The sequence below is a fragment of the Oncorhynchus mykiss genome, chromosome 22 (assembly GCF_057628025.1).
Source record: "Oncorhynchus mykiss isolate SJ-2025 chromosome 22, ASM5762802v1, whole genome shotgun sequence".
Taxonomy (NCBI): Eukaryota; Metazoa; Chordata; class Actinopteri; order Salmoniformes; family Salmonidae; genus Oncorhynchus; species Oncorhynchus mykiss.
Window position 1 is genome coordinate 8430717 of NC_143043.1, and position 12688 is coordinate 8443404.

A 12688-nucleotide genomic window follows, 5' to 3' on the forward strand; every position below is an offset into this window, starting at 1 on the left:
TTCGAAAGCCAAGTCAACAAACAGATTACCGACCATTTTGAATCTCACCATACCTTCTCTGATATGTAATCTGGTTTCAGAGCTGGTCATGGGTGCACCTCAGCCACGCTCAAGGTCCTAAACGATATCTTAACAGCCATCGATAAGAAACATTACTGTGCAGCCGTATTCATTGATCTGGCCAAGGCTTTCGACTCTGTCAATCACCACATTCTCATCGGCAGACTCGACAGCCTTGGTTTCTCAAATGATTGCCTCGCCTGGTTCACCAATTACTTCTCTGATAGAGTTCAGTGTATCAAATCGGAGGGTCTGCTGTCCGGACCTCTGGCAGTCTCTATGGGGGTGCCACAGGGTTCAATTCTTGGACCGACTCTCTTCTCTGTATACATCAATGATGTCGCTCTTGCGACAGGTCATGATCTCGCTCTCTCAGGTCGCAATTGTAAATGAGAACTTGTTCTCAACTTGCCTACCTGGTGAAATAAAGGTGAAATAAAAATAAATAAATAAACATTTGTACATATATATATATATATATATATATATATAACCAGGAGCATGGCCAGTCTGAGTATAGGCTTTGCAAGTTCGCTGTCATGCAGCAGTGCCAGAGATAAAAACAGCTTTGCGACAGGCATTCATTCTTGCACCTTTACAGCTAAGAAAATGTTTTGTCTTGAGCTAAAACAGTTACAAAAATATGACTCCTATAACCAGAGCTACATTTTCTTTCTTCCTGTGCAATTCGATATAATTTCACAAACGATGTCACAGGCAATTTTAAACTAATCCCACTAATTATTGGTTTGATATTGCTCAGTCATGTTACCTAGCTAGCTAAGAATCTGGTAACAGTAGGTATAGGCACATTTTATTGGCACAAGTAGAAAGGAAAAGGGTCTGCTACTCAAGAGATGTGCTTCAAAGGTAGGATTCAGAAGCCAAACTATATAAAAAATCTTTCTCTTTCTGGTGCTCATTACATTCTGATGGTGCTTCACGTTTTTAAAGTTGGGAACAGTGTGTGTATGTTTGAGAGAGATTGGTGTGTGTGTGTGTGTGTGTGTGTTTGTTTTTTTTTTACAAGAGAGGGAGACAGAGAGAGAGACTGTGAGGGAGGGAAAGTGTGTCTGTGTGTTAACTGAAGAGCAGAACATTTCATGCAGTGTTTTCCCCTTACTGCCACAATAACATGCAGATCATTATGCATGTATATATTCCTTCCTCCCGTTCCTCCAGCCAAATCACAGGTAAACCTTTGTAAATATGAGCAGATTAGCCATTCTATGCAGTATTCTATTATACAGTGTGAAGTTAAATTCGGTATGTATGTGTTGTATTGAGTATAAGTGTGAATATCAGTGACAGGTTTTTTTTAGCACATGCACATAACGTTTAGAAAATGGGAACAAGCGTCCAGGGGACGGGGCAAACAGGCCACAGAAGTTTTTCCCTGTGGTCCTACTTGGTATCGTGATACTTGGCCTGTTATCGTATCATTAGTAAAATGTTATCGTGACAACACTAATTAAAGTAGCATCACGCTATACACCAACGGACTGCCCTTCTGGCCTTCAGGCTCCATTTCAGGGCCCTAAAACATCATGTGTTGCTGGACACTACAGGAGTGCCCATCTATCGACGTTGCCCTATCGACCAGCATCAACTCATATAGTCTGCTCACAAAGACAAAGGCACAGCTCTGGGAGCTGCCGCTGGTACTGGACTCTTCTTCACGCTGATTTTAATTGGCACATTCATCATGCAAAGGTAGAAGTCAGCTTTGCAGCACACTATGACAGTAGAGCCCAAGGGAAGTCTCAGAGGGTTTGCAAGTCCAGAGACCCACTACTAATGCAATACAGATAAGAGGAACACCACATCTGTGAGAAAGGAGTAGGAGAGTAGAAGCTGCAGGGAGAATAGAAAATATATAGATAGAGGGAGAGAGAGGTAGAGAGGCAGGGGGTAGAGAGTCAGTGGAAGGGATAAGGGAGGGAGTGGAGAAACAGATAAGCGGGGTTGGATGGAAAGAAGGAAGGAAAGAGGGGAGATTAAACATATTGTATCATGTATTATCCATTGTCCTGTCATTTCACGTTAGTGACGATTCCTACCTCTGCCAATATGAGATGTTGGTGTAACAACTCCCAATACAAGTTGTCTTCGAAAATATTTAGCTATACTTAGCCACTTCCTGACAAACTTACTGTAGATTCACCTCAAACACATATTGAATACCTGAACAGCCATCATCATCTTAAGCCAAGGTCCCTGCTGATCCAGACTCCCTAGGCGCCTTTTATCCAAGGCTGCCCCTGGGAATTAAACCCACCATTACGTCTCTATGGACTGTATGTCTCCAACCCAGACGGTTCACATGGCCCCAAATTAAATTAAAATCATAAATGCATACAAATATATGGAACAAGGTCTCCATCAGGAATGCTCTGATAATGACCTCCCGAATTCCACTTGGGACTGCTCCGTGGTATAGCTACGGTCCTTCAGTGTGTGTGTGTATGCATGTGTGTATTTAAGTGTGTGTGTGTGCGTGTTTGTGTGTGTGTGTGCGTAGATGCATGTGTATTTGAGTGTGTGTGTACGAGAGTGATATCTGGTAGTTTGTTCTGAGAGCTAGGAAGGAGACGCTCTCCTTTCCCACTCTCACATCCACAGAAGTCTGAATCTCATCACAACATTGGAAGGAGAATGACATCAAAATTCTGAGTGACCAGTAACAACCAGATATTAGAGGAAATAAAAGCAACATTGTGAACTGATACACAGAATGCAATTAAACTGCTGAAAGACAGTCATGGGCAAATATTAGAGAAAATTACAGCAACATCATGGCATGACATCCAATGTATTACAGTAGAGAAAATGGCCAACCCCAAATATAATGGAGTTACAGAACACACATTACAGACAGGGTGAAAACTACACCTTGAAGAGCAAGCCGGAGCCGTTATCACAATAGCATTTTGGAGAAAATAAAACACTGAGGTGCTAGAAAGCGAGTCATACGCCAATACGGATGGATGACAAATGACATTCAACCAAAAATCCAAGCATGACTCAAGACAAAATACTACATTACATTCATTCAAGGACATACAAAACATGTACAGTGAGCACAACAACCCACCAATTAAACACAGATAAGAGAGCCCAGTTCAAGTATCATTAAACGATAACAAGATATTTCACAGCATGTCAAGAATCACATGAGCATGGAGCTTTAGCTACACACACATACACAAAAAAGTGTGTACACACACTCACACACAGGCAGTGTGGGTTGACTAGCTAGCTAACACGGCTGCTGAATGGGCATCCTGCCGTTGAATAGCATCCATTGATTCTCTCAGATCAAACCCACTTCCTCCTCTCAACTATACTGCACGTAACCCCTCAAGGGCTGAAAGTGTGTGCGCGTGTGTATGCCTGCACACTAATGCATGTTTGTGCATGCTAGGACATTAGGGGTTGGTGAGTACACAGCCCCCCTCAGACACAGTCCCCCCCCCCCCCCCCCCCCATAAGAGGATACATTTTGCTGAATTACGGCGCTTAATGGAATAAAGACATGGCGGCTAGTAGGTTTAAGCGCATTGGCGTCAGGTCCTGTCCTGTCCATGAGACACAGGATGCCACGGCAGGCCGTGACCCAAGGCCACACCAGTATTAAGTCAGTATGACATGAAAGCGGTGTTAACCGCCTCTGCTAAGCTTCACAGAGAGAGCTCTGTCCCGAATGACAGACACTATCAGTGCGAGATCTCAGGGATGAGAAATGGAGAGGTAATGTCATTTATCTGTGCGCTTCTACTAATGTTCGCTCCCAGGGAAGTACAAAATTGAGATAAAAGCAAGCTTTGGCGCTGGATGTGCTGATAAGCTCGCAGGATCGGACATGAGAGCATCGAGCTGAAACGCATTAGGCATATCCATGTGCTTTATCTCAGTATCTTCATTTATGTAGGTAATATAGAGCATATTTGTTTGAATGAGGTAAAAGCAATACAAAAAAATCTATCAATGGATGGCTGGTTTGTTGCAATTTTGTTATAGATCGGTAAACTGAAGCATAAGCCGTAAAGTACAGCATCATTCACTGGATTGATGTTATTAATAAGGGTATTTAAATCTGTGTGTTGTCAATGGCTATACAATCAATGAAGTGGAATACATAAAACAGCCACCATGATTGAGAGTGACAATCGGTTTTATGAGAAGCGGTAAATTGTCTTCACTATACATCGTAGTCCCCTCCCTCTTGATAGCTAGTGGGTTTTGGTGTCCAGCCACCATTCAGCGAGTTATAAAAGCACATTTCTGAGTCGAACCACTGAAAGGATGTTGAAACACTGACTGGTGTAGACTACAAAAAACACACTTTTAAATTCAATTTTTGTTACATTAAAGGCCCACTCCTTCACATGAAAAACAACAAACAGGCATCCCCGCCAAGAAAATAATTATACAACCAAATGAGGTTGCAATAATAATATGCCATTTCATAATGACCGCTGCATATGAACAGAAGAATATGCAACTTTTTCCTGAAACATTTTTCTGAGAATAAAAACATTGAACAATGTCTTACCTTGAAGTTGCAGATGCACGTCACTGTCTCTCCAATTCTCAGACACTCTCCGTCAAACTTGCAGGTGTTGGTGTCACACAAAAAGAGGTCTGTGTCCCGGTCATCAAAACCTGCCATGTAAAAACACAAAACTTTAGCTGAATACATAAACATACTGAAGCAAAAGTTGCAAAAATGGCACCCTATTGTCTAAAAGGTTTCTTCTACTGTCCCATTCACACAGAGGGTTGTACATGGAACCCAGAAGAGTTATTCTATCTTTTTTTGAAGAGTGTACAGTCGCATTGAGATTAAAATATTTTTGGGTGAATAAGACTTCCTAAAATTAGAACCTACTGAATGGCACCAATAACAGCTTTGTAAGGGATACATTTTGTAATAATCCCATTAAACATATACCATTGCAAAAAAAAGCTAAGTCAATTGGAAAAACAACTGTACAAATGACCCACACACTGGTTGAATCAACATTGTTTCCACATGGAAATAATGTGGACTAGATGTTGAATTGATTGTTTGTGCCCAGTGGGGACTGGAGATATCAATGTCTTCCATTAGTCATGCTACATTTTATAACAACATAGTCTGTCTTTGTCTTTAGGGAAGGAAGTTCTGTCTGTCTTTATATAACAAGGTTGACCCCAGGCATTGTCCCGAGGAGGCAAAAACTTTGTTACAAAGGACACTACCCCACTGGGCACACACTGATTTAATTAATATTGTTTCCACGTCATTTGAATGACATAACGTTGAACCACTGTCGGATAGACGTTGAATTGACGTCAGTGGGTGCATTCCAAATGGCACGCTATTCTCTTTATATTGTACTACTTTAGACCAGGACCTATTAGGCTCTTGTCAAAAAAGTAATGCACTGTTAGGGAATAGGGTGCCATTTGGAACGTAATGTTGGATTTTATACAATTCAGTCTGAATTAGGTAAATCAAATGACTCAGAAGAAGCATCCCAAATCGAATCAAGCAGTCTCATGGGCATGAGACAGGACAGAAAGCTCCAGGCTATTATTTTACCTGAGCCCATTGCTTACAAATGTCAAAGTGGTCTTAAAAGCGTCCATTTGAAACCGAGAAGCCGTAGTCTTTTATACAACACATTGACAAAAAAAGGAGCTATTATTTGGGACGAAAACAAAGTTAGGTAGAGTGAAGTAGAGGCTCTTCCAGAGAAGAAGAGGAGGATGGTTATCCTCATTATAATACATAAAACCTACATTAATAGATAATTAGGCTTGGCCTTCTTTTGTGTTGTGTCCAACATTCACTCATTTTTGTCATACAACCTTAGCTCAGAAAATGTTGGACAATTGACATTCATGTCATTCATGTACAGTTACCTGCACACTAAATATACATTTTCATCTATGCATGTGTGTTTCACGTTTTGAGATTAAAGATAAGAGATGATCAACATTTTTGAAAGAGGATTCAATGTAGTTATGCATAACCTAAACTATCACTTTTTGATATGTTTTACTCAAATAGAAAGCCAAATTAGTCATAAGAGCAATTTCTGCTTGACATTTCTTCTAAAATAAAATGAAAACAGCAATAATCTGAGGCATGCACTTGGCCTCTAAAAGCTCAGCAATTAATGTGTTGTTGATTGTTAGCCAGCTACATGGCAATGTTGTTCTCAAGATGTGATGGGTAGTAAGGTGACGGATTAAACATTGCGACAGCACTTCCGTCCCGAGTGCTGCCCAACTCTCCTGCCATCAGCCTAAATGCTCTCTTCTCTGGATGGTGCTCATTGCTCAGAGGAAAGGAGTCTAGCATGCTAAAATAGCCAACCTGCTATTTACATGGGTTCTTAATGGGCAGCAAGTGTTAGCTCTTATCGGCTCCACATAATCATACAGCCAGAAGCAGCAGTATGGACGTCGGAGTGACACTTGGATTATATGGCTGCTGTACTGAAGCACTTATGAGACGAGAGCCCTATCAGTTGCCATGGGAAAGTGGCAAGGGGCTGACACATGGGTGACACTCACGCGGAGAGGAATGGTGGCAGTCATGCTACAGGCTAATTCACTTCTTGGAAAGAAACAGGGGTGTTCACGTGTTCCCAGCACACTAACAATAGCCTGCTTAGTCCCAGAAACCTTTCTCACCAACAAGTCTTTAGAAATGCCCACATCAAGAATACAATACTCCAAAATTAAACTTGTCAGCCTTTTTCATACATTGGGAGTGTTCTAAAGTCAGGCGATCCCATGGTATTTTTGCCATATACAGTTGGGGTGATTCCTCACAAAACTAGAACAAAATACATTTGTTGACACATATTTTACATTTGTATCTTAAAGCATGTTTGAGAAATAATTAATTGAAGTTGGAATATTTGTGACTTTTTTTGCCTGACCCAGGCCTCCTTAAAGACTCCATAATGTTTAATCTTCGATTGATTTATGATTATTGAAAAATAAAAACATGAATATTGAAAACATAACATTTTTGATTTGTCACATTTACACAATATTTATATATATATATATATATATATATATATATATATATATATATATATATATATATATATATATATATATATAGTTGAACATTCCAGAGTGTGATCTCTGTTACAGTGCCTTGCGAAAGTATTCGGCCCCCTTGAACTTTGCGACCTTTTGCCACATTTCAGGCTTCAAACATAAAGATATAAAACTGTATTTTTTTGTAAAGAATCAACAACAAGTGGGACACAATCATGAAGTGGAACGACATTTATTGGATATTTCAAACTTTTTTAACAAATCAAAAACTGAAAAATTGGGCGTGCAAAATTATTCAGCCCCCTTAAGTTAATACTTTGTAGCGCCACCTTTTGCTGCGAATGCAGCTGTAAGTCGCTTGGGGTATGTCTCTATCAGTTTTGCACATCGAGAGACTGACATTTTTTCCCATTCCTCCTTGCAAAACAGCTTGAGCTCAGTGTGGTTGGATGGAGAGCATTTGTGAACAGCAGTTTTCAGTTCTTTCCACAGATTCTCGATTGGATTCAGGTCTGGACTTTGACTTGGCCATTCTAAACACCTGGATATGTTTATTTTTGAACCATTCCATTGTAGATTTTGCTTTATGTTTTGGATCATTGTCTTGTTGGAAGACAAATCTCCGTCCCAGTCTCAGGTCTTTTGCAGACTCCATCAGGTTTTCTTCCAGAATGGTCCTGTATTTGGCTCCATCCATCTTCCCATCAATTTTAACCATCTTCCCTGTCCCTGCTGAAGAAAAGCAGGCCCAAACCATGATGCTGCCACCACCATGTTTGACAGTGGGGATGGTGTGTTCAGCTGTGTTGCTTTTACGCCAAACATAACGTTTTGCATTGTTGCCAAAAAGTTCAATTTTGGTTTCATCTGACCAGAGCACCTTCTTCCAAATGTTTGGTATGTCTCCCAGGTGGCTTGTGGCAAACTTTAAACGACACATTTTATGGATATCTTTAAGAAATGGCTTTCTTCTTGCCACTCTTCCATGAAGGCCAGATTTGTGCAATATACGACTGATTGTTGTCCTATGGACAGAGTCTCCCACCTCAGCTGTAGATCTCTGCAGTTCATCCAGAGTGATCATGGGCCTCTTGGCTGCATCTCTGATCAGTCTTCTCCTTGTATGAGCTGAAAGTTTAGAGGGACGGCCAGGTCTTGGTAGATTTGCAGTGGTCTGATACTCCTTCCATTTCAATATTATCGCTTGCACAGTGTTCCTTGGGATGTTTAAAGCTTGGGAAATCTGTTTGTATCCAAATCCGGCTTTAAACTTCTTCACAACAGTATCTCGGACCTGCCTGGTGTGTTCCTTGTTCTTCATGATGCTCTCTGCGCTTTTAACTGACCTCTGAGACTATCACAGTGCAGGTGCATTCATACGGAGACTTGATTACACACAGGTGGATTGTATTTATCATCATTAGTCATTTAGGTCAACATTGGATCATTCTCAGATCCTCACTGAACTCCTGGAGAGAGTTTGCTGCACTGAAAGTAAAGGGGCTGAATAATTTTGCACGCCCAATTTTTCAGTTTTTGATTTGTTAAAAAAGTTTGAAATATCAAATAAATGTTGTTCCACTTCATGATTGTGTCCCACTTGTTGTAGATTCTTCACAAAAACATACAGTTTTATATCTTTATGTTTGAAGCCTGAAATGTGGCAAAAGGTCGCAAAGTTCAAGGGGGCCGAATACTTTCGCAAGGCACTGTACTTGTAGAGTTATGATCCATTTCCAATAGAGTGAATGTGAAAATGGATTCAAAATGGTCACCCTCTACTGGTGGTGGTAAAAGAAGGCATGTGGTTGGTTACATTGCCGACTAAGCAATGTATGTCTCTGTCAAATGTCAAAGTGGTCTCAAAGGGTGTCCATTTGAAACCGAGAAGCCGTAGTCTTTTATACAACACATTGACAAAAAATGTGCTATTATTTGGGGCGAAAACAAAGTTAGGTAGAGTGAAGTGGAGGCTCTTCCAGAGAAGAAGAGGAGGATGGTTACAAATGTCACTAAGCAAATGTCTCTGTATAAAATGGACCATAACTTTAAAACTATCATAGATCCCACTCTGAAACTTTGAGTATAGAGTATATTATGTTCAACAATATATAAAACAATTTGCCAAATAAAAAATCTATATTCATGTTTATATTATTACATTTTCATAAATGTATGTAAGAAAATGATTCATGAAAATAAAATACTAATTATATGTCATATGACACCAATTTTTGCTTTGTAGTACCTACAGATGAAACATTATCTTAAAGGAGGCCTGGGTATGGCCAAAATGTCATAAATGTTCCAACTTCAATTAATAATTTCTCAATTATGCTTTAAGATACAAATGTCAAATGTATGTCAACAATCCTTCCTCCAAAGGAACCTTCTATTGATTAAATGTTCATAGACTTTTTTTGTTCTAGTTTCGTGGGGAATCGCCCGTAGGCAATCCAGAATTTACAGAAGAAATGGGGAAAATAGCACCAGCTAATTTCAACAAAATTTTCCTAAAATAGCATACTTCTCGAAATCTGCTAAGTAATCCACAATCACCTCAAAAACACGCCTTTGAAACATAAACTTGACCCACCCTCAAAGATGGAGCTGTTTCTCTTCTACCGTTGACAGAAAACAATTAGCCTAAATCACTTCAAGTTGTGTTTCCTTGGGTAATATGTTAGAATACATGGCATGCAAGTTGCATAAGGATTTACTAAGCAGGTGTCAAATGTGACACATGAGCAGAGCCCTAGGAGTTTAGAGAGGTAATTTATCCTACTTGTCAAAAATAGCTCATGGAATGCAATAAACTGCCTTTAGAAATGGCACCACATTAAGATCAATATATGAAATAATATATAACTCAGCGTAGGAGTACTGTACATATGTTTATATACAGTATAGGCATATTAAACAGACAAGTTAATTGTAGAAAAATTCCCTTGAAAAACCCCAACTGTTTGCAGGACAACATTTTGAAAGATAAAATGATAATAGAAATATAAATATTTCAAATACACTTAGGGAGCAATTACTACACTTCAATTGTTGACTGTAAATTGACGAAATAATACATTTCATATGAAGACACAAAGACAGTAACAATCAATCTCAGATGAATGTAAACCCCACTGTAGGATTAGTCAGAATGTTTTGTATTTTAAAGCTGAGATCCACCCCAGACCATTTGTTATTGTTTTGTTTTTGAAAAGGAGGATGAGCATCCAACAACGTAAAAAAACAAAAAAACAATTGCAATACATACTCTGCTGTTTTATCCCGCGTGCAGTGATGTACAATGATGTTCGATGGAAAAAAAAACTTTGTTCCATATTTGAAGTAACGTTTTTGTAATATCGCAAATGGACGTGGCAGTTTCACCGAAACAGATTTCAACTTTAAGGACAGGTGTGGTTATGTGTCAATATCTAATGTCAATGTCCGTAAGAGTGAGGGGAAAGCTTGTATGACAACTAGTTTCTACAGCTTGTGAGGTGTGGTGGTTTTAATGCTCGTAAGTGCACCCGCAGTGCAGTCTGAATTTATCTGTGAATGAATGTGGACCAAAGAGTCAAATAGATACCAGATAGGAATACAGACTCAATAGCTGTGCTTTGCTGACTGTCAGACACAAAAAGCAAGTCACAGTCATAGCGGTTACATAATCAGATAAATTACTGCACAGTCAGACCCAAAGCCATAGACTCAAAGACACAGTCAGAGCTACAGACTGCCAACATCTAGGACATTCAGTAGTGAAGCCGAAAGTGTCTGGTGTTCTCATAGTTTTAGGCCGAAAGTATTGCAATCCACGTATTTTCTGAAAAAACGGAAAGAAAAAAGAATGGGTGAGATTTTTTTTTTTTTCAAAAGACATTGAATCTCAGAACTTGCCGTGTTTCTTTTCGAGACATACTTGGATTTCTCGAAAATCACAAATTAACAAGACTCAAATATATAGCCCAACCTGGAAAACTAAAGGTACAATTCATACAGTGTGTGCAGGCTTGAGGTTGTGTCTCCCTGACAGACATTTATGGGTTGGTCCAGCCTAGAATTTCAGGTACAGTAGCAGTAACAGTTCTCGTTGTTGCTCAGTGTATTTTGACCCTGTGTTACACTACTGCCTTCGGGAACATAGTTCGGGAACTATGAATCGGTGAGCTGCTTGTAGCTAACATTTGCTAACTGAAAAGAAAAAAACTAAGGAAACAAATTAAATGTGCTGAATACAACAAGTGAAGACTTTACCCGTGAAATGCTTACTTACGAGCCCTTTCCCAAACAGTACAGTTAAAAAGTAAGAAGATTAACAAATAGATAAAAAGATAATAACACAATACAACAGCAAGGCTACATACATGGAGTACCGGTACCGAGTCAGTGTGCTGAGGTACGAGGTAGTTTGGGTGATTGATTGAGGTCATATGTACATGTAGGTTTGGTTAGGTGATTGACTGAAGTACTATGTACATATAGGTAGGGGGTGAAAGCAGAACATCTAATTAACAGCAGTCTTATGGATTTGGGGTAGAAGCTGTTCAGGAACCTTTTGGTCCAAGACTTAGCGCTCCGGTACCACTTGCCATATGGTAGCAGAGAGAACACCTTGTGACCTGGGTGGATAAAGACTTTGACCATTTTTAGGGCCTTCCTCTGACACCGCCTGGTATAGAAGTCCTGGGTGACAGGACGCTTGGCCCCGGTGATGTACTTGGCCCCAGTGATGTTCGCACTACAATCTGTAGCGCCTTGTGTTCGGATGCCAAGCACTTGCCATACCAAGCCAGTCTCAAACCCAGAATCTCTAGAGGCACAGCGATGCAGCGCCTTAGACCACTGCGCCACTTGGGATGGCCTGAAAAACAAGTTCTAATGACTCCAACCTAAGTGTATGCAAACCTCCGACTTCAACTGATGCAACTGGTCAGGATGCTCTTGATGGTGCAACTGTAGAACTTTGAGGACCTGGGGACCTATGCAAAATATTTTCAGCCTCCTGAGGGGGAAGAGGCATTGGTATACCCTCTTCGTGACTGTGTTGGTGTGTTTGGACCATGATAAGTCCTTAGGGATGTGGACACCGAGGAACTCGAAGCTCCTGACCATCTCCACTACAACAGCCCTGTATATGTGAATGGGGGCGTGCTCGGCCCTCCGTTTCCTGTAGCCCACGATCAGCTCCTTTGTCTTGCTAACGTTGAGGGAGAAGTTGTTGTCCAGGCACCACACTGCCAGGTCTCTGACCTCCTCCCTGTAGGCTGTCTCATCGTCATCTGTGATCAGGCCTACCACCATTGTGTCGTCAGTAAACTTAATGATGGTGTTGGAGTCGAATGGGACATGCAGTCATGGGTGAATGTGGAGTACAGGAGGGGGCTAAGCACGTGTTGAGGGTCACCATGGAGGATGTTATTGCCTACCCTCACCACCTGGGGGCGGCCCATCAGAAATTCCAGTATCTAATTGCAGAGGGAGGTGTTAAATCCTAGCGTCCTTAGCTTAGTGATGAGCTTGGAGGGCAGCACAATGTTGAACGCTGAGCTGTAATCAA

The 12688-nt window shown here is 40.6% G+C and overlaps 1 protein-coding gene across 1 annotated transcript in view; it reads right to left on the reverse strand.

The window, feature by feature from the left end:
- Nucleotides 1-12688, reverse strand: part of LOC110501288 (tomoregulin-2) — a 138937-nt gene that overhangs the window by 116084 nt on the left and 10165 nt on the right. Inside the window, exon 2 of the mRNA XM_021578736.3 lies at nt 4616-4725. Coding sequence (XP_021434411.1) covers nt 4616-4725 — 110 coding nt within the window. The remainder of the gene's footprint in view (nt 1-4615; nt 4726-12688) is intronic.